The sequence below is a fragment of the Bison bison genome, unplaced genomic scaffold (assembly GCF_000754665.1).
Source record: "Bison bison bison isolate TAMUID 2011002044 unplaced genomic scaffold, Bison_UMD1.0 scf7180017864373, whole genome shotgun sequence".
NCBI lineage: Eukaryota > Metazoa > Chordata > Mammalia > Artiodactyla > Bovidae > Bison > Bison bison.
In genome coordinates this window covers 3,865,859-3,891,375 of record NW_011494945.1, presented here as the reverse complement: position 1 = coordinate 3,891,375, position 25,517 = coordinate 3,865,859, and the positions used below count along the sequence as shown (strand labels likewise).

Below are 25,517 nucleotides of genomic sequence, written 5' to 3'. Positions count from 1 at the left end.
CAGCGCTGCTGCTGGCCAGCGTGCCGTCTGTGAGACTGCTCCTCCTCATCACAGCACACTTCACCGAGAGGAGCCCGCAGCTGGCCTCCAGTAATACTGGACTCATTGGTTCATCTGTGAAGCCACTGTCTTTGAACTCATCCGTGAGGGGTATATGGAGTTGCCTGGTACAACTGAAAAGGGCAATTTTGAGAAACAATGGAATCTAGGGCAGCTTCTGCTTTGAATTTGGGACTGAAGCTAATTTAAAAGGCTGCCAAAAATCTGGAACCACTTTGCTGGCTGCAAGTTGTTGGTGAAGGCATGGAGAGTGTTTCCTTTTTCCTGAGGTCAGTTTGTAACATTCTGGAAACAGTCCTTGGATAATAAGTCCATGTGCTCTAATGCCTTCATCGGGCCCCATGTCCCCTCAGCCAGGTTGTCCTCTCCCCCAGGCTGAAATCAACCTCACCCTCTTTAGTTTCCTTTAAAGGACTTGCCTGTCCTTCCCAGCATCCCCTGCCACACACACACACACACACACACACACACATTCGGGTGGACCAGGATCGTTAATCTCCTCCTTTTTTTAGGCTCCTGGAATTCATTACCATCCTTTCCCACTTACCCAGACATAACCTTAAATCTTACCAACATCAAAATTGTCTTCATATAAGATGTGTCTTCAGTGACTCTTTGCATACAGTGCTGTGCTGGGCAAAGCAGCAGATAAGTTCAGGGACTGAGGTCTATGCCGCTCGGTTGTATTGACTTTCCATGTTTAGGGTCTTGGGTCAGTTAATAAATAACTTCTTTTCGTTTCCCTTTACTTTTTCTTTGCATTATTTCCTTTTCTTTTTGCCTGTAAAATGGGAATAAGATCACTTATCTCATGGAGCTGTTCAGGGGAATAAATGAAGTCATCTACCCAAAGCACTTTGACAACTCTAAAAACTCATGTACATGCTTGCTGTTATTTTCCATCACCAAGCAGAAAGCCTGGTACTTTAGCACGTTTTGGTTGAAAGAAAGAAAGAATGAATTAATTAATTAAATAAAAACCATAGTCTGAACCACAGAATCAGGTTGGGAAGAGGCTACACTCACCCATGAAATATCACGAGAACAGTGTCTAACGATACCTCACTAACTGAGATGCCCTTTTTGGGTAGCAGCAACTATTTAGAACATAGTTGAAGACCAATGTCCCCAGGTCAGCCAGAATAAATATCCCTGAACACATGCACCAAAGCACATGCCCTTTACTCATTAAGGAGGTCTTCAAACAGAGCCAATTTGTTTTCATAAGTTTGTTTGTTCTTCGAACAACATGCTTCTCTGGGCTCCCAACCTCACAGAAACATTTTGGAGCAAATGAAAGATGGGAACATCTGGCTAAAGGAAACTTGTCACAGGCCCAGGAGGCATCACAGTGATCTACCCTCATGTCATAATTGGATGTTTTTAATGATGGCCATTTGTAATCAGGCAAAGCCTCAAGTAGGTTTAGTACCTTCTGAAATCATTTAAGCTAAATAAAACATTTTAGAAACGTCAGAAAGAAAAGAAATTTGCATGCTTAAAATCAGAAAAGCACAGGGAAAGTGTAGCATGGCTGTGTCCCCAGATGCGGAAGGACACTGTCTGGGTTGCACGTGTGAGTGCTGAGAAGGGCAAGCCAAGGCTGGTCACAGCAGGTGTCCTTCCCAGAAGAGAGGATGTGAGGGGTAACAGCTTTCGTGGTAGCAGGGGTCTTCATCTGTGCTCCATGCAGCTCTAAGTGCTTTTCCTGTATCAACACTAAATCCGTGGAACAGCTTTATGAAGTAGCCTTGTTAGTATCTTCCTTTTATAGATGAGAAACAGAGAGGTTAAGTAACTTCCCCCAGGTCACACAGTCGTGGAGGTTAGTCTGGCTCCAGACTCTATGCTCCTATTGCTCCCCCAGGTTTTAAAAGAGGAGAATAAAATTCACCGAGAGGAAGAAAAACCATAGAAGCAATGCATTGAGTGGGGTGATGAAGGAAAAAGAAATTATTAAAATAGTACTTTGAAACTGTGAGATCAGGAAAAAGGCTGCCCTTTAGCTTTTTGCTGTTGTTAAAGAAAAATTCATGGGACTTCCCTGGTGGTCCAGTGGTTAAGACTCCCAGCTTCCATTGCAGGGGGGCACCAGTAAAGGAGAACTAAGAACATGCTGCCGATTCAGCAAAACAAACAAAAACAACAACAACAACAACAAAATTCATGAAAAGAATGTGGTTTAGGGAGTTGTCTGAATGATGCATTAAAAGAGACCATCATTCAAAAACAGGGGTGATGATGATTTTATAAAACTCTTGTTTCAATTGTGTGTGTGTGTGTTGGGATGTGATAAACTATTTTTCTTACTAAGAGTCACAGTCAAGAGACTCTGAAAGCCCTTGCCATCTAGAGATCACTGCTCCACCGGGACTAAGCTGGCTGGAGCCGCCAGCGATCAGGTCCGGATTTGCAGTCTCATGGCTGCACAGTCGCCTAATAGCTCCATCCATGCTGCCCACTCGTATTTCCAGAGGGAGAGTCCATCACTGACCGACTTGCTTGGGCAGCATCCAGAGTGTGGGTATGTGGATTCGTTCACAAGGGGCTCTTATCAGAGGCTGTGTCCTTAGGTCAATTGTGAAGTGCGGGAAAGACCAGACCGACAATAAACAAATGTGGATCAAGCGCCTACTATGTGAAGCAGCCTGTGTTAGGCGACTGGCACTCTGACATTTTTGATTTAACAAATCTAAGTCTGGTGTAAATTTAAGAAACAGCAGAGGGAAAATTTTGTTTTGAAATGAGAGAAAGAAAACCAAGTCCTCCCCCGTGTATAGCTCTGGAGCTTGACAAGCTTCAATACAAGGGCTGGCTTTAACTCTGTTTTCACTTCCAGTGGGTATGCTTTGAGTTGGCACACAAAGTCAGTGTGTGAATGGCGTGGGAGTTGAGAAAGTTGCATTGCTGTTTCTCTTCTTAAAATTAACAGTGAAATCCTTATGAGAGCGGTGTAGGCCCAGGAATGTGCCTCACACAGTTCTCTAACTGCATAATTAGGGAGTTCTTCGTAAGAAAATAGTCCTCATTCTTGCTGAAATTGGTGCCCCCTCCTCCACAGCCTCCTCTGAGAAGGGGGTGACTGACAGAAGCTCCACAGCTCCTCTAAGTCCTAGAGTCTTGCTGTCGATAGAGTATCCTCCACTCGCCATGAGGCCTGTCAGGTGAGGTTTGGGACGTTTTGAACTGTCCTGAAGGCTTGTTTTGTTGAACTTCCCTGCTTTTCTGAATCCACAGTGGCTGTCTCACCATCTATATAGTATGTGCCTAAGTTCCCAGAAGAGGTCAGTCTGCAGTGGCCCAGGGCCGCCTTCATGGCCAAGAGCCTTCTACAAAAAGCGGTCAGCGTGGGAGCTCGTTAGCAATGCAGACTGTCAGGGCCCATCTTAGCCCCACCAGATCAGAGCCTGCATTTTAATAAGATGCTCAGGTGATCTGTGCACACAGTGAAGTTAGAGAAGTACTGGGGTTGATACCTAGGAGCAACTCAGAGGCAGTCTGCTGCTGCTGCTAAGTCACTTCAGTCGTGTCCGACTCTGTGTGACCCCATAGACGGCAGCCCACCAGGCTCCCCTGTCCCTGGGATTCTCCAGGCAAGAACACTAGAGTGGGTTGCCATTTCCTCCTCCAATGCATGAACGTGAAAAGTCAAAGTGAAGTCGCTCAGTCATGCCCGACTCTTAGAGACCCCATGGACTGTAGCCCACCAGGCTCCTCCATCCGTGGGATTTTCCAGGCAAGAGTACTGGAGTGGGGTGCCATTGCCTTCCAGAAGCAATCTAGATTTCGATTAATATGTGGAGCCTCAACCAACTGCTGACCTAAAACAAATAGACTGCCAGTTATTTCTCCAACAAAAATTAGGTTTATTCTAAGGTCAGCAAGGAATTACAATTGGGGTTTTGCAACTGTGGTGAACTCTATGCTAGTCCCATCACAGCAAAGAGAGGAGAACTCTTCTGAAGATGGGGAGAGGAAGCTAGGGTGGGGTTGGACATTGGAGGAACTGAGAGTTCAAAGTATAGTGGTTTTTCATTGGCTGAGTGTGACAGTCTCTCATTGGCTAAGTTCTTGCCAGGCAAGAAGAGGAGGTCTTTCTTCCTCCTTTTGAGCTCTGCTCTGGTGGGAGAGGGTGAGAGTTCCCCCTTTTGGCCTCTTGGCTCTGTTTTAATTGCAGGTTCTCTTTATTGATTTTTATACACCAACCAACTAACCAGCCAGTCAATGTCTACATTTCTTATAGAACATCCACCATGTTTACCATGATAACCAATACAGAGATCAAAGTAGTAAAAAAGTGCAGTCCTCGTGTTTCCCAAGTAAAAACTTTCATCATAATGGTAGCAGGATCAAGGACAATAACTAGGTCCAGGGAGGTAGTAGTAAGTGGGAGGCATTTGGTAAGTCTGTGGTTCCTGCAAACATGGAGGTCAGGATGCAACTTTGGCTAATCATGATTCCATCATAGGGAGCGGTCAATGTGACAACAGAGAGAAAAACTTTGGTTTTCGTTTTTGACTAAAAGTAAACTGTTGGGACAGGTGGGAGGGCATGAAGGTAGGCGCTGTGTCCTGTTGTGGCTTAAAACCTCTTCCAGAGAGCTATCAACCAGAGTCTGTAGTTATACAACGGTTACAAAACCACTCCTTCAGAATACACCAGTCACATACAGTTTTCCCTCGGTATCCATGAGGGGTTGGTTCCAGAACCTCTTGTGGATAACAAAATCCATAGATACTCAAGTCCCTTCCCTCCTCGTCCTTTCATGGGTGTTGATCTCTGTTGAACATTGTGCACCCCAAATTCCCTCTCAGCATCTGCTTGCAGAGAACTTGCCCTGGGACAGTAAGATTACCACATTAACAAACATTACAGGGAGACACTGACTAGTTCATCTGTAGTCTGACAAGCCTATACGTTCAGGTTGGCTACCGATTAAAAAAATTCATCTCATTGGGAAATTGGATTTTACCTTATGAGCAAATGTTTTTATTTGCGTACCCTCAGCACTCCCCACCCCCCACCCCAGGAAATGGCAGCCCACTCCAGTATTCTTGCCTGGAGAATCCCATGGACAGAGGAGCCTGGTGGGCTGCAGTCCATGGGGTCTCGAAGAGTTGGACACGACTGAGCAACTTCCCTTTTACTTTTCACTTTCATGCATTGGAGAAGGAAATGGCAACCCACTCCAGTGTTCTTGCCTGGAGAATCCCAGGGACTGGGGAGCCTGGCGGGCTGCCGTCTATGGGGTCACACAGAGTCGGACACGACTGAAGCGACTTAGCAGCAGCAGTAGCATAAAACACTAGTCAATTGAATAAAAGACATGGATGATGACATCAATATTGAAAATATTAGGAAATGCATCCAGGAAAGTTTAAATTTTAAATCATACCCTGAAGCAGTGGGTTCCAAAGCCCGCTTCTTGAATTTGTTGTTTAAGATAGTTTTTGCAGTCAGTTTCATTTGGAAAATTTTGCCTCTAGGGTCTTCCTACTGGAGATGGGCACACTGACCTACCAAATAGTAAAGGATCCGAGAAATCCTAGAGTAAACAAATCTGGTTGACTTTAACCTAAACTACTGTAATATAAAAAATACATTCATTTTCCATTTTTCCATAGCATCTATTAGTATCCCCCATGGAGTTTGTGTAGAACACACTCTGGGAGCCATACCCCAGCAGAGGGCAGAGGGGGTGTCAGCGCCGAGAGCACAGGTAGGCCTGAAGGCGGAGACCTCGGCAAATGGGCGAATGAGCGCTATTCCCAAGCTCAGATAGGGAACAGGCTCCACAGGCAGGGGGACAATAGCAGAAGGACCAGCAGGAGGCAGGGCTGCAGTTCACACCGATGACTCCCGGACAGGGGCTCACTTTGGGCAGCCAGGCTCAGCTCTGGCTGCCAACTGGCATCACCCGGGGGAGCTTGGAAACATCCAGACGCCTGGGTCTTACCCTGTGAGATGTTGATGCCACTGGTCTGAGGTGAGTCCTAAGCACTGGGAGGTTTCAAGCTCCCCAAGTCATCCCAGTGGCAGCTCAAGTTGACAGCCACTGCTTTAGGGGAAAGGGAATAGAAATGTTGCAAAGGATCGGTTCTTCTGCATGCTGGGGTTCCTTTCTTGAGTGTGTCTGCTGTACCGGAAGTTGCTCTGGGAGACTGTCAACCTCTGCTGCTTAAGTAATGGCCATGCTGCTCACTGCGGACCTGAGCCTCCTGCTTCAGGTGGGGGTCTGAGGACCACCAGCACTGACTCCACCTCGGGGCCAGTCAGAGTAGCAAAATTCCAGGTCCTGAATGGTGATCCCTGTGAGATCTGTATTTGGCCCAGAGGCACTGAGCCAGCACAGCAGCTCCACTCAGCGTAATGTCATCCAGAGAGGTCGCCTGTGGGCTCTTCATTCATCTTGGGTTGGAAGGCACGTCTCTCCTGGTCCATAGTCACCAGCCTCCTAGACCTCAGGACTGCTACCCTGGAGGCCTGACTGCCTGGTTCTCAAAGGAGCCTCCAAGGTCCCCAAATTAAATTTTTCAAAGTCAGTATTTTGAGTTATCCAATCCTAAATTGGTGGAAAATTGTCTAGTTGTGTTCCCCTGATGCGGTAAAACAAAACAAAAACAAAACAGAAATGTAGTTAGATTTACAGAGATGACAAAGGGTGTCCAAAATGGTTCTTTAAGCTTTGGGTTAAATAAAGAATCGGGGGAAATCAGAAATCTAGGCCATAAGAGATCAGCCAAGTCATCCAAATTGGTCTGAGTCAGGAAAGAAGAGTCTGTTGCCCCAGGAGCTTCATGGGGCTGAGCCGGGTGGGCAAAGACGGGGAGCTTAGTGGAACACTGCTCCCCCACCCCGAAACAGAGGCGAACCACTCGTGGCCCCATGAGTGACTGTCCCACAGCCTGAGCCCACGTCTCCTGCTCCATGTGCTTGCTACCTTCACAGAAGGATTTAATTATCAGTTCTACTCACGATGCAAAACAGACCCAAACAGCCTCATACTTCTGTAATGAGTTGATGTTCTGGATCGTCAGCTGTTTGCTTCCTTCTCCATTACCAAGCTCACGGAAGGTCTGCCCTTCCAGGGTAAACACGAATGGCAGGCTCCTCATTCAACTCCTTCCCTCATGAATTAGCTCCCTTGTTCATTTGTACAACGAAGGTTTATTATCTAGTGTTTATTGTGAAGAGCAATACATATGCTCATGTCTACCCAGAACTCAGAGAAAGCACACCTGTGGACAGACTGTTGAACGAGAAGTTTCTGGGATGTTAGGTGAAAACTGTATGTCAGGTGAAACTATAAACTCTACTCCACCAAGAGAGAATACTAATTTATTAACCTAAAGGATAAGATCATTATTAGAGGTGCTCTGGCACATACACTTTAAATAAAAGATGACCATTTGATTTCTGTATACATTCAGTCACTCTAGGCTTCCCTGGTGGCTCAGCCAGTAAAGAAACTGCCTGCCAATGCCAGAGATGTGGGTTTGATCCCTGGATTGGGAAGATCCCCCGGAGAAGGGAATGGCAACCCACTCCAGTATTCTTGACTAGAGAATTCCAAGGACAGAGGAACCTGGTGGGCTACAGTCCATGGGGTGGCAACGAGTTGGGCACGACTGAGTGACTTTCACTTCTTTCACTCATTCTGAAGACGACTTCTTTTCCTCTCTCCAGAATGTGACGTTAGCCCCCGAACGGGTAACTTTGGAAGCAGAGCAGTGTGTCTGGTACCTGCTCGGTCCTCTGACCTCTTCCATCACAGGCTGGGCTGTGGTGCAACAGTCAGGTCAAACATGGCCCAGTGGCAGTCCGAGCACGGTAGGATTGTGCACGAGTTAGCTGACTTTATTTTTCTGGGCTCCAAAATCACTGTGGATGGGGATTGCAGCCATGAAATTAAAAGACGCTTGCTCCTTGGACCAACCTAGACAGCATATTACAAAGCAGAGACATTACTTTGCCAACAAAGGTCCGTCTAGTCAAGGCTATGGTTTTTCCAGTGGTCATGTATGGATGTGAGAGTTGGACTGTGAAGAAAGCTGAGGGCCAAAGAAGTGATGCTTTTGAACTGTGGTGTTGGAGAAGACTCTTGAGAGTCTCTTGGACTGCAAGGAGATCCAACCAGTCCATCCTAAAGGAGACCAGTCTTGGGTGTCCATTGGAAGGACTGATGTTGAAGTTGAAACTCCAATACTTTGGCCACCTGGTGCAGAGAGCTGACTCATTTGAAAAGACCCTGATGCTGGGAAAGATTGAGGGCAGGAGGAGAAGGGGATAACAGAAGATGAGATGGTTGGATGGCATCACTGACACAATGGACATGGGTTTGGGTGGACTCTTGGAGTTGGTGATGGACAGGAAGGCCTGGCATGCTGCGATTCATGGGGTCACAAAGAGTCAGACATGACTGAGCAACTGAAGTGAACTGAACTGAACTGAACTGATAGAAATGTACCCACCTTGGAGGCTGGAGCAGGAATGTAGATTGAAGGTGGTCCAGCAAGAGCCCAGGGAGGAAGTTGTGTTTATTTTTGGTCACTTAGTTACTCAAAGAGGTGAAAGGGAAAAACAAGGTTCTTGGGTACAGACCAAAGGCAGAAGAGTTCATTGGCAACATATTAGGTAACTCACAGAAGGGACAGGAAGAACTAGGCTTGGAAATTGGGAGGCTGGGCAGGGGGAGCCCATGATGGTCAGATCTCAGGAATAATCAGGGCAGCCCATTGGCATCAGCACCAGCCCCTCCAGATTGGAGTCTGGACGTCAGCACCATTGTCACCATGACAGCCACAAGTCACATCTGTGCCACTCCTTCCAGAGTCCTGATTTTGAGCATTCAATGATCCCGGCCCAGGTCATGTGTCCACACTGAATCTGCCAGGGGAGAGGAGAAGAGTGTCATTTGGCAACTCCCAGCTCCTGTAGTAGGAAACGGGACCCTATCTCCCTGCAAGACACATATGCTGGAAGGCTTATTCCCAAATAAACGGGTGTGGTTACTGGGCAGCCAAAAATACGGCACAGGTCCACCAGAGGTCATACCGTTAAAGCTGTGTCTATCCGAGCTCTCCTGTCCCACACACCTTGCCTGTGGTAAGCATCTGAGGAAGCTTAGGTCCACCCGGCCATCTGCACAGAGAAGATGACAGGTGGCAGTCCAAAAGATGGCACACAAGTTAGAACTCTGCTGGGTACAGTCACTAGAAACCCAATCTGAATTCGCTGACTTGAAACAGAATATTATTTTAAGAGTACGAGGAGGCATGTGTTTCTTGGAGCCCAGGGGCTGGTAATCGTTAAGACTGCGGCGAGGACACAGTCCAGTGACTTGAATGCTGTCAGGATCCTGACTGAAATATTATTATAATTAATCATAATATTTGTGAAGTACTTATGTGCTTACATTTATTATTATTATTTTTTACAACAGCTCTGTGAAATTTGAACTAAAATCACTTCCATTTTACCGAAGATGCAGCCTGGAGAAGTCAGGGCTTGTGGCCAATGTCACACGGCTAGTTGGTAAGAGAGCTGGTGAACCTAGAACCTGTGCACACGACCCTCACCACACATGTCCTCCTGCCTCCTCAGTGCAGACCACCTCAGCTCCACAGACCCCGAGTTTCACGCTCGGGTCCACCGGCCCAGGGAGACGTCACTCTCTCCCGTGTCCCAAGTCCAGTCTTTCGGGTGGACCACTGTGATTGGCCAGTTTAGGTGCCAGAGGGGGCATCACCCCGAGTCGCTGTGTCATAACCAAGCAGATGTCGTGGGCGAGGGCTGGGAGCTTCAGAGGCACAGCAACCGTTCCCAAAAAATAAGGGTTGCTGGCAGACAAACACTTGTTAACTCTACATTTCCACCGTGCCTCCTGGTGACTCTTCGTGTTTGCCTCACTTTCCAGCAATTTAGAAATAAATTTAATTTTCAAAGGCAAGGACTAACTCATTCCATGTGTCTGGGAACATCTATTTCTCTCTCTCACAGAATTGCTTTCTTCTTTTATTATTAATTTTTTTTTCAATTTTTCCATTTCATGCTACACTTGATTTTTTTTTTTTTGGTAATCCTTTTTGGAACTTTTATGAAAGTAGGTGATGTACATGTCATAGATTAAAAGCGAAAAAGACCACAGCATTGTGCTGTCCAGGAACAAACAACAAAACAAAGCCACGTGTGACTATTTAAATTTGATTAACGTAAAATTTAAAATTCAGTTTCTCAGTTATATTAAGCCATATTTTAAGTACCTAGTAGCAAGCACACAATCATAGCAAACTCTATATTGCAGAATCTTTCCATCAAAAAGTTTCCCTAATGGAGTTCCTTAATGGAAGTGGTCCCTGACAGAGTGGTTCACTGACCCAGACCGACCCTTCTGTTCCCAGGGGCTGTGAATTCTAGCATGCTTTCTCATCACTATACCTCCTGCCAATTCCTTTCTGACTTGCTCCCATATTCGTTTTCTCAAAGCCAACACTAGAATCACATAAACGCGAGTTATTTTTTTCTTTTCTATAGTAGAATCACTGTGTAACTATAGTAGAACTATCTTGGGCTGGAGGAACATTTATTGCTGATACTGAAATGTAATGCACTTGCTTAATTAGAGGTGGGATGGAAGTGATGTCTGAGCTGGAGCTGCTGGTTAACAAGATGAAATGTTTGCATATGGAGATGCTTCCAGAGTCCAACAGCAGGGGCCCTGTGTTCTCCATGGCGGGAAAGTTTCCATCCCTCCTCTTTTTATAACTGTTCAGGAAAGACAAGGTATTCTTGATGAAAGCTGCTTTGAATCATTAAAATTGTTTTTTTCCTCATTAAAAAAGAACTCATTTCCATGCAGTGCCAATCCACAAACTGTTTCTACCACCCTTTGATGCTAAGAGTGGTGTGTGTGTGTCGGGGGGTCCCAGTTGCTCCTGTTTACAGTAAATTCTGCCCTGGAGGTGTGTCTTTGGAGGCAGCTGGGTGTTGAGGGAGAGATTTCCCCCTACGAGTGGTCAGAGGCCTTGTGAGAGTGGGGGCTGCTCACCACACCTTGTCTGTGTGCTGAGAAGGGGTCAGGACACTCCCAGAGTGTACCTAGACAGAGAGATTGGGCCCCAGATGCAGGAGCTTCCAGCTCACCAGGGCTCCTCATGCCCCAAGAGTGGCACAGAAACAGCCAGGTCTTCAGAGCCCGAGGAATCGCAGGGACTGGGACAACGTGGCCTGTGGGCTGCAGGAACCTGCAACCCTGACACAGATCAGGACGAGCAGGTGTCCATTGATGGTTATGATTCAACTGCCCCTCAGCTTAGTGGAAGGGGGACTTGGAGTCACATTTAACTTGATGTAAGGGATCCTAAAAATATAGGATATTTTTCATGCGTCTGAGTTTCAGGACTAAAATTCTTGCTTGCTGCAGTTGGATATACTAAGTTTGGGCATAAAATCTGAGGGGCTGTTAAGAACAGTGTCTGTGTGACTGGCAGGGGACACAGATGGCATTCCAGCCTCCAGAACTGAAGAGCTGCTATCCACACTGAAAATTTGACATGAGACTCACTTTGGGGAGGCCTTTGTGGATGAGCCTCATTGACTGACAGCCCTGTTGGGGGTGAAAGTGAGCCCCATTTTGTTCTGCCGGATCTTAAGTTAGGGTAGCGTGTGATTTTGCAATTGACTCAATTACGTTGCAAGTGGATTTGGTAAGTGGTAGATTAGGATATATTTTTCATTGGTCTTTTGAAAAACAATGATTCCTTGTCTGAATTTAAGGAGAAGCTCTTTAAATGACTTTCATGTAAGGGATTGGCCAGATTAACTAGCTCTCCATTTCCTTTGTGAAATGTAGTGACTGTAATGATTGAATGTTTGTCTTCCTCCAAAATTCGTATGTTGAAATCCAGCCTCCTTTGTGATGATATTAGGGAGCCCAGAGAACTCTCTCCCTGTCTTTTCCCCACATCAGCCTATAGAGAGAAGACTGCTGTTTTTCAACCAGGAAGTGGGGCTGCACCAGAATCCAACCGTGTCCTGATCTCAGACTTTCAGCCTCCCGAGCTATGAGAAATAGATTTCTGTCATGGGTAAGCCACCCAGTCTGCGGTGTTCTATTGCAGTAGCGTGAGCTAAGATGCTGACTGATGCCCACAGCTCACTGAGGGCTGGTGGTACAGCAGAGGCTACTGCTTAGGGTCCACAGGGCATTGCTTGCTTCTTTCCTAACCTGTTAATTCCAATTGATTGTTTTCCAATAATTACACAGTTTGACCAGATACTATTAAAACTAGTGATACCTTGGTACACAAAGAAAGGGATGGGTTGCCAGTGAAAATTCAACTTAATGCTTTGGAAAGACACAGTGAAGGAAAGTTGATATAAAAAGCATTGTTGAATTACGTTTGATGATCGTCAGTTACAGTATCTAGAAGGATTCTCGAGTCCAGATGCTTTGTACTGTCTTTACACTCTCATTTACATTCTCATTTCTCTGAGGAAACCCAGTGAAGCAACACAGAGGATGGGCTTTGTGTGTGTGTGTGTGTGGTTTGCAAAGAAAGGAAATAACAGGGCACTCTAATAGGTAATCCATATTTCAAGAAAAGCCATTGGCTAGATAAAAGGACTAGTGAGTGAATATACATTCTGAGTTCCCTTTTACAATAAAAGGTTGGCTGCATACATTAATGCCCTTGATCCTTTTTGTCTGAATGGATTATCGCCCTCTACTGGTCATTAGTGAGGGCTGCCAACCATGGATCACATGGCGGCCACACCCACGGTTTAGTTTCAGAGCATCTTTTCAGTTAGAATGTGCAGATTTCCAGTTACAATGCGGGAAGAAAACGTACTTGCATCAGTATAACAATATAATGAAATTATTTTACATCCAAACTATTTTCATCTATTTATTTTCATCCGTTTCATTTATAAAAAAAATCTTTTATAATTGGCTGATGAACACCCTCGTCCCACCCCTACATGATTTAATGCCTTTTAATTATACTCGATAATATTTAAAAACAGATGTTAACTTAAAAGGCGGTGGCCTTCAAGAAGTACAGTTGCTATTCTTAGGAGCCGTTGTTCACAATGACAACGTGAAACAAAAATAATTCTGACTATTGAAGAGATCCGGTATTCCTATGAATGAGAAAACTGTGCAACACAGAGCTCTCTCCTCCCACATCAAGGGACTTGGCAGGGAGGGGAAAGCATCTTGAAGGGCCGTCCCGGATGCTGCGGGAGACCTGGCGAGATGGCGGCGGGCTCCTCCCACCTCTGCGGCAGCCTTACAATCAATAATGCAGGGCTCTGCGGCAGCGCCGCGCCTTCTTGCTTAACCGGGTCCCGCAGCGGGGCGGAGGCCGTACGTTGGTCCATTGCGCCATCTAGCGACCATCAGTGTCCACTGCAGGTTGGATCTGGAAAATCAGAAACTGCAGTCTAAATTGTGCTTGGGACACCACCATTTAACCTTCAAAAGGTTAAGAAAAGGCAAAGAAAAAAAGAAGACTGTCGTGTTTATTCATTTGCTTGTAAAATGAATAACTTGATATTAGAAACTCCAGGTGCCAATCATGTAAAGGAAATAAAGATTTTAAACCAGTCATTTTGTGCTTACCTAGAAAGAAAAAAGAAAGTGAAGTCTCTCAGTCATGTCTAATTCTTTGCGACCCCATGGACTGTAGCCTACCAGGTTCCTCCGTCCATGGGATTTTCCAGGCAAGAATACTAGAGTGGGTTGTCATACGAATACAGTCTTATCAGTCTCCACCCTCACGTGACTCAGTCCAGTAGGGAAAATCCATATAAACATATGTTCAGCTAAATTTGAGGTTCACGTTAACAACGAATAAATTTTTAGTATAAATGTATTTCATATATATTAAAAATTTAACTGGGCATCCTGTCATTATTATTACCATTCTTGTTATTAGCTAAATCTCACAACCCTCCATGGAAACACATGAATTGCAATACAGGTTTTACAAGGCCATCAGTGGTACATGAAGGGACTGAGGAGCTTAGAGGTGCTGGTTAGGAAGGCTTCTCAGGGGAGGCTCTCGGACATAACCAAGCGAGTGAACAGCGAGGAGGGTTCTCCGGGTAGAACCACACAAAGGCAGGAGGCTGGGGGAACATGCAGCATAGTGCAGTTCTGTATTGCCTAAGTGCAGGGGTGAGGACGGGAGAGGCCCAAGAGGAGGTTGCTGTATCACAGATGGCCGCCCACTGTGCTACCCAGGAGTAGGGTTTTATCCTGGTGAAAGGGGAGGTGGTGTTGTTTTTCAGTCGCTAAGTCATGTCCGACTCTTTGACAGCCCATGAACCGCAGCATATCAGGCTCTTCTATCCTCCACTATCTCCTGGAATTTACTCAAATTCATGTCCATTGGCTCGGCGATGATCTCTAACCATCTCATCCTCTGCCGCCTCCTTCTCCTTTTGCCTTCAATCTTTCCCTGCCTTTAATCTTTCCCAGCATCAGGGACTTTTCCAGTGAATCAGTTCTTTGCATAAAGTGGTCAAAGTATTGGAGCTTCAGCTTCAGCAACAGTCCTTCCAATGAAATTTCAGGGTTGATTTCCTTTAGGATTGACTAGTTTGATCTCCTTGCAGTGCAAGGGACTCTCAGGAGTCTTCTGTAGCATCACAATCTGAAGGCATCTATTTGAAAAAGGGAGTAGAAGAAGGGTATTGAGTAGGAGGGTGACATGGTCAAATCTGTGTTGAAGGAAGATAAATCTGCAGCAGTGTCTGGCAGGTAAAGAAGCCCAGAGGTGGGGAGTTGTGGTGGAGACTGTCCAAGGTCAGCGAGCTGGTACGTAACAGAACTTGGATTGTGACCTGCAGTCCACTGGCTCCAAGTCTGCCAACGGGCCTGCCCGTCTAACTGGGTTATGATTCATACACGCGGTCATTTTCAGGCTCAGGAATGACACCACATTATGCATATTTTCCTTCCTGAAAGATGAGCTCCACCCACATTGCAAAATATGGGAACTACCTCTCCTCTCCCTTCCAACTTTTCAGGAGGCCCCTCAGCGCCCGCGTCTGATTGCCTCGGCCCTTTTCCCCACACAGGGCTCATTTTGCAGACCAGTCTAGCAGAGCCAAGTGACAAAGTGAATTAGATCCTCCGAGCCACTTGGCCTTGTTTTCCTTGGGCCACAGCCTGACTTTCGGATGCCCTGGGAACGAGGGCACCTGCCTCTTTTCAAGGAGACTCTGCTTCGAGGCCCACGCAGATGCCAGGGCCGCTGATTTGTGGCTGCTCCTTCTTGGACCTGGTTCACTAAAAGCTGGACAGGAGGCCAAGCAGAGCCTGGCAACCCTTCCAGCCTGCCCTCCAAGGTGGCGGCATTGAAGCACCTTAGCACACACATAGCAGCCCCACAGGTGCTGCTGAACTAGGCTTGTTGGTTAGTGGAGGAAGAAGAGAGTGTACACCTGCCCTTCCAGGCATGTATCGTGAAATCCATGTCAGAATCTTAGGGGCAGAGTTTTGTGGGGGAAAAAAATGGGATGCATTTAACAGAAGATACACACATAGGAAAAAGGTACAAGAGACTGGCGATTATTAGTTAGAAAAGGGCATGGAAGGATACAGTGGATAAATTATGCAAGATTAGAGACATGCATAACTACTTCAGTAGCTTCAGGGTGATTTTGATGAGTCCTTTTAAATGACCAACAAGGTTTCATTGGACATCTGCCATTTGAATGCCCTTCAGCACCATTGGGTCCACAGTAGCAACCGGACTGGAAGAATCCCTGATTCGAGACCTAGCTGCTGACCCAGCCGGAGCTGACAGAGAGCCGGAGGAGATGCTGTGGAGGCTCCCAGCCCCGGTTTTGGTTTCAAGGTCTGTGAATTTTCAGGAGAGAGTACACACTCCAGGAGAATGGCGATTTTGTGAGACTTACAGTATTTGTAGCAAGGATGAGTGTGAAGCCACAGATCCAGGGGTGTAGGAATATCCGTTTCTTCATTTTCCTCAAATTAAAGTTTTAATTAATGCAATTCAATTAATTAATTTTGATTAAAGTTAAAATTTAAATTAACGCTGGCTCCAAACCAACCTCCCCCATCTCCATCTGGAGATAAATGTATTATTATTCTAAGCCACCATCGGTGGGCTCCTCCCAGGTCTACCACCACCATCAAGGCAGGTTGAACAACAATGCTGGAGGCCTAGCTGGTGCCTGGAGAAGAGGCCAGGCCATTGGACTTCTCTTTCTGAGGTTCCTGCCCACACCTTGATGGTTCACATCCGAATGGGCAGTGAAGGCTCTTTCGAGGATACAGAGGTCCTCAGGGAATTGTGCAGAATGGGTGAAGCATCCTGTTTTCACCTCTCCACCCCTTAACCCCAACTCAGGGGCTTCCTGAGCTTCCTCATCCTCTTGGCTGCCCCAGACTCCCTCCTCTTTCCTCTCCCAGCATCACCTCTTCCGTGAGATCCAGTTTCCCCAAGAGACAAAGCATTGTGGCAGCTCCTTTCTGCCTGGACAAGTACAAGGGCAAGGTTCGTCGCTTCAGTCATGTCCGACTCTTTGGGGCCCCAAAGAGTAGCCCGCCAGGCTCCTCTGTCAGTGGGATTCTCCAGGCAAGAATACTGGAGTGGGTTGCCGTGCCCTCCTCCAGGGGATCTTCCCAACCCAGGGATCCAACCCAGGTCTCATGCATTGCGGGTGGATTCTTTATTGTCTGAGCCACCAGGGAATCCTTCTGCTTAGCTGCTGCTGCTGCTGCATCACTTCAGTTGTGTCTGGAACTCTAAATGACCTCACTACCTTCTTAAAACTAGAGACGGGAGTAGGAGGGGGGAAAATCGTAGAGAATGCAATGCAGAGTAACGGTCTCACGGAATCATCCTGCTGCAGGTTGTTCTGTAATATAGAGGCCATGCAGAGGGCAGCAGAGCAGGGGGCTAAATGCTTGGGATCTCAGACCTACCTCCTGCTGTTCACATGGCCTTGTCTCAGTTTCCTCACAGATGGTAATAACTGTACCTCCTGGCAGTGATGTTGGGAGAAGCAGCTGGGTCCACACACGTGCAGCACTCAGCACAATAGGGATGGGGCACCTTGAGCACTTGATCACTGTTTGCTGTGGTATTATTATGGTTTGTTGTTGTTGTTTAGTCACTAAGTTGTGTCTGTGTCTGACTGTTTGCGACCCCTTGGATTGTAGACCACCAAGCTCCTCTGTCCAAGGGATTTCCCAGGCAAGAATACCGGAGTGGGTTGTCATTTCCTTCTCCAGGGGATCTTCCCCACCCAGCGATCAAACCCGCATTTCCTGCGTCTCCTGCATTGGCGGGCAGATTCTTTACTTCTGAGCCACGGGGAAGCTCTAGTTTTCCCGATGCACACGTTCAGGGCACGATCGCACCAGCAATGTTGGTCTCTTTTCTGGGACAGACAATGCTTCTCTCTCCACCACCAGTAGGAGAGGGAGGGACTGCTGAGGGGGTGAGGAAAGGGGACTCCCCCCCTGCTCGGGGCACTGACAGAGCTGTGGGTGCTGATCTCTGCCTGCCCAGGTGATACAGGAGAAGGGACTGTCCTCGCTGTGATGCTGTTCCTGTGTGTGTTTGCCAGTGGAGAGAGCCCTGCACCAGGACTCTTCCCCACTCTCCCTCTGGCTTCCCATCTCAACTCTTAGTTCCCCCGCTGTTGATTTAACTTAGCTCCTAACTGTCGTTCTCCCCTGTAGTTTTTTGTTCTTTATTATTAGCCTTTAGCCTTTATTCAATTTTTCCTCAGGGATACTTCGCATGTTTATTTGTTCAGCATCTTCTCTCTCAGTAGATTATATAGCTCTAGGGGGCAGGGATTAAGTGTATTTTGTGGACCAAGTACAATCACTTAACCTCAGCTTTTTAATCTGCTAAATGAAGATGGTTTTAAATACTGCTTTTGCCTACCTCACTGAGCTGTGAAATTAAAAAAGATAAGACATGTGAACTTCCTTGTAAATCATGAAACATGATGCAAATATTAGTTATGCTCAGTGTACATGTCTATTTGAATGTACATCACAAACTGAACGCTTGTGAAATGGACACCTAGGCAGATTAGCATTTTGTTAAATGAGATAACAGAGGAATGTGTTCAGAGCAAGACACACGCCAGGATGGCTCTTGGTGTCCCAAGTAGAAGATTGCAGAAAAGCCGTATTCATTCAGTCCATCCATAGTGGGCTTGAAGTTGTTAAATAGGAGCACTCCCATGGCTGGAGATGTCTAAACAGAAGCTGCAGTGAGTAGCCCAGAGCTCCTCCATCTTGTACGCTGGGGGAGAGGACTCACAAGTTCATTCTCAACTAAGAAGTTCCTTTCCTACCAAGAGCCAAGGATGGGAGTTTGGCCCCTTCCCCTGCCCCGGGGCAGAGAGACTGTAGAGGGAGGAAAGCCATTTCCAGAAGAATGGCTGCTGCTGCCAGCATTTACAAAGAACACGTGGAAGGGGCGTGAGTCTCCTTAAGTTCAGACACTGAACAGATAGGTGCAGTATCACATTCAGAACAGGAGGGATGTCGTTCATGAATACGCTAATCCTGGGCTTAGATTCTTCTGCCTTCGATGAACCAGTGAGGAAATGAGAGATGATCCTTTCTCATGACGACTGTGGTGCGTGAATCCCTGAGGATGGGAACCATAAGATCAGATGGTGTTAAACCAGAGACTTAAAAATAATGGATCAGATTGGACTAACACAGACCCATCTTCCTTCATTAGGCTGTTTTCGGGTGTTAGGGAGACCAAGCTTATACTGCTCCCTGTACAACAGGCCAATAAATCTAGAGACGAATTCTTTGGGCAAGGAACATAACTTTATTTGGAAAGTCAGCAAGCCAAGAAGATGGTGGAACCATGCCCCAAAGAACCATCTTCCCGGAGTTAGAATTCAAGCTTATTTTATACTAAAAGGGAAGGGAGGAAAGTCAAACATTTCCTGATCTGTCAGCCTGCAGAGGGGATGTGTTAATTTCTTCCTTCCTGCAGTTATTCACAGGAGGGTCTGGTCCAGGTGTTTCCTGTGAGCTAAACAAAGGTATTTTATTGGTATAGCTTTACTCTCATTACCGGGGAGGCCGGGTCCAGAGATGGGCCATGATGTTTAATTTTAGCTTATAGGCAACATCCCTTTAGTGATTAACTTGTAATAGAATACGAAGGTTTTTCCCTGTTACACGGGTTTTATCCTATTTCTTAGGCAGGAAGATGAGGAGTTGACATCATACCTACACTGGGTATTCCTTGTTGTTTGGTGTGTGTGTGATTATGGTGTAATTAACTACTTAGTAAACCATGTGGGGTATGTTTGCACATTTTATGGAGTCCCTGGCTCTCTGAGGATCCCAGAGTCCTTGTTGTTGGCAGGAAGCCCAGTTTTTCTCCAGGTCTTGGGCCTTCAGTCACTGTGTCTTTATACACAGAAAGAGAGGTGAGCAGTGAGCCCAGGAGAGGTAACAGGTAAATCGAAGACAGGGGACAGATCACAGGGAATAGAAATTGGCCCTAGAATGGGGGCAGGAAGATGGGCCACTGGATCCACAGAAGACAAAACCCCATCGGAGGTGCCCCAAGATACACAGATAAAGACCATAGTTGAAAGCTGGGTAACAGAGCCACAAACCACTGGGCACAGGAGGAGATGGGCTGGTGACCACACATGCTGGGGAGGTGAGAATTAGAAGGGAAGGGGCTTTTAAAAAATCTTGATTTGTTAAATGAGTGGTTACCACTAGTGTAACTGTTTTGTCTTAGCCCTAAAAGATTGGGGTTAACTTTGGTCTGTCATGGGGCTGTGGCTGCAGAAAGCGGCTTCTCTCAGACCCCAGACTGTAGGCGTCCACCTGAGTTCCATCTACAGTATTTCCAAACCTAATCCACCTGGTAGGAGAACGTGCTGTAGCCGAGGTAAGCACCCCGCACTGCGATAAGAAGCTGCTGAGTGCGGGAAGGTGGGGCGGACCTGTTACAATGTGGTGGGAGAATTGGGCAGGGCCAGGCTGTGATGGGGTGGTCAGAGGCCAGACTTGCCCCTGTGTTTTGAGGTCCCCGGGAGAACAAGCAAGCAGCAAAGAGAGGGCCTGGGGCGGCAAACCCAGAGGAGAGGCTGAGGGTTAAGGCGGGTAGCTGCGTCTAACATCACCATTTTGCTGAAGGCCGGCTCTGATCTCCTGGAGCGGGAAGAACAACAGTTCCTTCAAACAGATGTCACCCTTGGCCTGCCGCCTCTCAGTCCCGGGAGAAGTGCGCTCCAGGCCACCGCGAAGGTAAATATGAGAAGAGTCGCCTGAAAGTAAACAGGGTATTAAAAGGGATCTGGGAAAGCGAAAGCAGAGCCTGAGAGCTGGAGCACAAAGTCGGGAGCTGGGAGGTGGAGGCGTGGGTCCTTCCTCCAGGAGACAGAGGAGAGCTTTGTGCGCTGGCCTCGCAGCATCTCTGGCTGCGCGAGGCCAGCCTGGGGCCATGCGGGGGCCGCTGCTCTCCACGCTTCTCCTGGCCGCGCTGTTGCAGGTACGTCCTGGCTCTCCCGCCGCTCCGTCCCCTCGGGGGCTGCGGTGGCCCTCATTTCCTCAGGTCAGAAATCAAAAAGGAAGAGAAGATGGGGGAAGTGGAGGGGTGCGTTCCTTGTGGAAATAGCTCCAGACGAGTAGGGAGCCATGTTCTTCTTCTAATCAAGTCCTGTTTTAGTTCATTAGCTTCCGGGAAGAGTGGAAAACGTTGCTCCCTTTTGGGGTAGGGCACTTAATCCTGCTTCTGATATGTTTGAACAGCCCCCAGGTTTTCATAAAATTATTTTTTTCTTTTTTTAACTGGAGTCTGCCTAGAGCTGGCTGCCCTGCGGGCGGGGTGGGTGGCGGTGCCCCTCTGCTGGCGCCAGGAGGGCAGACTGCACAGAGCTGCTGGAAAAAGTGACCCTGACGTCTCTCTTCAGCTAAGCCTGTGGTTGTTTGAGAACACTTCGGAGCAAACACTTAATATTTTTAAAACATTCTATTTTTTTTTGTCTTTTCTTAACCCATGTGTTTTTCTCTTTTCATGAGACAGAATCAGTCTACAGGATTTTTAAATATTTTGAGCAGCAGACCAAACGGAAGTTTAATTCAATATGAGTGATTCTTTGCTTTAGCATTTTTTTTTAATCAAGACGATTGAAATGGGGTGGCTTATTTTATGGATTTATCTACACGGCGGAGGTTTTTGCTAGTTCAGAGGACAGAGCTTTTGAAACCTGGTATTTTAGAATACAGGGATGTGTGTGTGTGAGTTAATTTGATTGAGGTAGTTAAGCAGCAGATGTATTTTAGAAAACGGGGGGTTGAAAATTGTTATATATGGAGAGATTTAAGATCTTAAAAGGGTCATAACAAGAATGTCAGTGGTACCATTATGTGGACAGATGGAGAGATGCTTTTCCCCAGTAGGAGGGAGATGGGGCTGTCTATCACCTGGTCCACTGCTCTTGAGGAAAACGCCTGCCACTTTTATGGATTGAGAACTACAGCATATCCCTAAGCAGCAAGTGTTGCAACAGAGAGAGATGTGCCCAAAATAAAAAAAACAAAAACAAAAACAAAAAGAGGTTATAGATACAGCAACAAGCAAATATTATGCTTAATGGCAAAGTTAAGGGTCTGAATTTTTGAAGGGTTTGATAGTACCTACCATGTATAGAAAATCTAATATGTGCCAAGAACTGTGCTTCACACTTTAGTGATTAAGATAATAACTCAAAATAACCTTGCAAAGTTGATATTATTGATCCTTTTTTACAGAGGAGGATTGAAGCTCAAAGATCAAATAAATGAATGTTATCTAAGATAAGCATAGCTCTGTGGTCAAAGCCTTCTTTCTGTTGTATTATTCTGATGATTCTTTTCTTGTCTTAATATTTTGATTTTGAAAACAATAAAAATAGCTGAAGAAAAGAGAAAATTATATGTAATTCTTTATATTTACCCACATATTTGCCATTTCCAGCACCCTTGATTTCTTCGTATATTTCTAGCATACTATCTGTTGTAATCTTCCCTTCAGGTGGAAGAGCTTCCTTTACTACTACTTGTGAGGCAGGCATGCTAGCAACAGTTGCTCTCAGGTTTTGTTTATCTGGAAATGTCTTTAATTTCACCTTCATTTTTGAAAGATAGTTCCACTGGAGATAGAATCCCAGGTTGACAGTCCCCCCCGCACCCCCCGCCGCCCCCACCGCCACCTCTTGGCATTGTCTCAGGGTGTGTCTTGTTCTTGTTTTCCTTCTCCTTTTTTAAAGCCATAATATTCTGGTGGTGTGTTAGGGTCACAGCAAATTTGAGAAGAAGGTTTCAGAGATTTCCTGCGTACTGCCTGCTGCTGCACGTGCATCGCCTGCCCCCTCCACTCCCTGATTATCAGTGTCTCCTGCAACAGTGGTACCTTTGCTACAACTAATGAACTACATTGTAACAGGAGTTCTACACGAACCTAGCGAACCTACATTGACACATCATAACCATTCATTGTCATTGCTTACATTAGCTTTCACTCTTGGTGGTGTGCTTTCTGTGAGTTTGGGCAAATGCATGATAATGTGTATCCACTACTATAGTATCATACAGAGCATTTTCACTTTCCAAAAAACCCTTTGTGTTCTCCCTGTTTATCCCTTCCCTCAACCCCTGACAACCACTGATCTTTTTACTGTCTTCATTGTTTTGCCCTTTCCAGAATGTCATGTAGTTGGAATCATACACTATATAGAATTTTCCAGTTGATTTCTTTCACTTAGTAATATGCGTGTCTTTTCAAGGCTTGATGGCTCATTTCCTTTAGCACTGAAATATTACTCCACTGTCTGGATGTGCCACAGTTTATCCAGTTACCTACTGAAGGACATCTTGGTTTCCTTCTTTTAATGAGACGTCAGATCACATATTTATTGTTTTTTCTCTTGTATGTAATGCTGTCCCTTTCTTAGACTGATTCCAGGATTTTCTCTCTATCCTTGGTTTTCAACAGTGTTACCTTGTCACCTTGGAGATTATATAGAAATGCTTCAAGAACTAGAAAGATAAACATGTGTCCCCAAGTGGGAAGTCTGGGGAGTGGGCACTTCATTAGAGGAAGCAGCATGAGGAGAAGCCAGCCTGGTCCCTCTTGTCAAGTGCATGGCATGGGAGGAGAGCGCATTGGGCAGTGCAACTAGAGAGGAAGGCGGGAATCAGCGCACATAGGGTTTAGATACCCTGCTCAGAAGTTTGGCCTGTATACTCTTGCCAGTAGGGAGCCACTGATGGGTTTTAAGATGAGAAGTAAAATCAAATACGTTTTTGTTTGTTTGTTGGTGGAGATGCTGGGGACCAACAGATATTTTTTAAAGAGATCCTTAAAAGTGGGAGATTCATTGAAGTGCTTCTTGAGAGAGGGAGACCAGTTAGGAACTTACTGCAGCAGTACTCAGTAGCAGTGAAAATGAGAGAAGAAGGTCTAGTTTTAGGGATATGAGGATGGTAAGAAGGATTAGTTGCTAAATGACTGTAGGAGGTGCGGGAGAGGAAGATGACCTGGATGCCTCCCAACTTCCTACCTCCAGAGTATGGAAACATTGTCTCAGGTGGGTGGGCCAATGGTGAGTGTGTTATGTGAGTGTTCCTGTAGGAGATGCTAGTGGAGATGTCCAGTAGGCAGTCAGCTATGTGGGTCTGAGCTCAGTGGAGTCGTCCTGGATGGAAATTTATATTTGAAGCTGCATAGGGTTAAAAACGAAGGCAAGAGGGTGAGTGAGAGTGGGGACAGTGAGATCAGCAATCCATTAAGGTCATGAAGCACCCAGGAGCCTAAATCTAAGTCAAGTTTAGGGTTACAGGAGCCTGCAAAGGAGATTGACAAAATATGTCCAGAGGTAGGGATAGAATTGGGTTGGGGTGACAGGGAGGAGCTAGTGTCATGCAAGTCAAGGGAGAGTGGAGAATTGAGAGTCCTGTGCCTTAGAAAGGGGGGGGTCACGTGGGGACAGAGAGTTCAGGAGCATGAGCCCCGCTGAGAGGCCACTGAGCCTGGCGAGGGGTCCCTGGTAACCATGGCCGAACCTGGGCAAGAATGAGGAGCAGGCACTCACTGTTTCTACCCTTGCTATTTCTACTCCTTTCACATTTTGAATTTCCATTGCCCCTCCTCATCCTCCAGAAGCCCAGCATGTATCCTCAAAGTCTATTCTCACATTGTACATTCAACTCAAATAGTAGCTGAAAGTGTTACTCTGGGGAATACATATTTCATCAGTGGTAAGGAAAAAAAAAGGCTGAAGATTTAATGGTAGAATTTCAAACAGATACTTTAAAGTGTAGGGTTTTTGAGTTGGAAAGAGGTTTAGATCTCTGGATCAATCTAACTGCTTTCAGTTCCATCAAATAAAAGTTGAGAATTACAGAAATTACTTGCCAGGCTCTGTGCTAAGTGCCAGTAATACACCAGCAAGTGAACCTCAGGTTCCTGTGGTTGGGTAGCTTTATGGCAAGTGGTGAAGACAGGCACTTATTCACAGTTTGAGTACACAGGTAAAAGGGAGCATGGAGAAGTTACAGAAAGTCTTCTGGAAAAGGTGGTAACTCAGTGAGGGAGTGTGGGGGGCTGAAAAAGTTTGTAGGAAGATTGAACAGCCTCAGATATGCAGGGAACCACAGGCATTTTCATTTGCTGGAACCTAAGGGATGTAAAGAACTCAAGAGACAAGGAGGGCCCTGGATGCTGTGCTCAGGAGCTTGGACCTCCCTGCAGGTCTGTGACCTTCAGGTGTGAGGGAGGAAGGAGATGGAGCAGGCAAGGCTGGGAAACTTGGGTGTCACACCATTCACTAAAATGGGGACCAGCTGAAAGCAGTTTCTTGGGGAGAGAAAGTGAGGTCCTTGTGGGACATCAAAGTGGGAGAAATCCTGCAGAAAGGATTGAGCTAGTTGTGAGCCCATGGGGAGAGTCTGGGCTGGAGAGGAGAACCAGATGCAGAGATTCAGTGATCTGTTCAATATCTAATCTGATTTGTGGTAAGACCTGGCCTAGGGAAGGGAGGTAGAAAGGTTCTGGAAGCTCCTGGTTTAAGTACCTTTTCTTCTATTTACTTGATGTGTGACCTGGAGTATCTTAAGCAGTCTGAGCCCCATATTCTTCCTTTGTTACATCAGATCAGATCAGTCGCTCAGTCGTGTCTGACTCTGCGACCCCATGAATCACAGCACACCAGGCCTCCCTGTCCATCACCAACTCCCAGAGTTCACTCAGACTCACATCCATCGAGTCAGTGATGCCATCCAGCCATCTCATCCTCTGTCGTCCCCTTCTCCTCTTGCCCCCAATCCCTCCCAGCATCAGAGTCTTTTCCAATGAGTCAACTCTTCACATGAGGTGGCCAAAGTACTGGAGTTTCAGCTTTAGCATCATTCCTTCCAAAGAAATCCCCTG

General features: G+C 46.4%; 1 protein-coding gene across 1 annotated transcript in view; it reads left to right on the top strand.

Moving 5' to 3' along the window:
• The first annotated feature begins 20,410 nt into the window (after positions 1 to 20,410).
• Positions 20,411 to 25,517, top strand: part of WISP3 (WNT1 inducible signaling pathway protein 3) — a 16,345-nt gene continuing 11,238 nt past the window's right edge. The window contains exon 1 of the mRNA XM_010856587.1: positions 20,411 to 20,597. Coding sequence (XP_010854889.1) covers positions 20,550 to 20,597 — 48 coding nt within the window. The 5' untranslated portion in view covers positions 20,411 to 20,549. The remainder of the gene's footprint in view (positions 20,598 to 25,517) is intronic.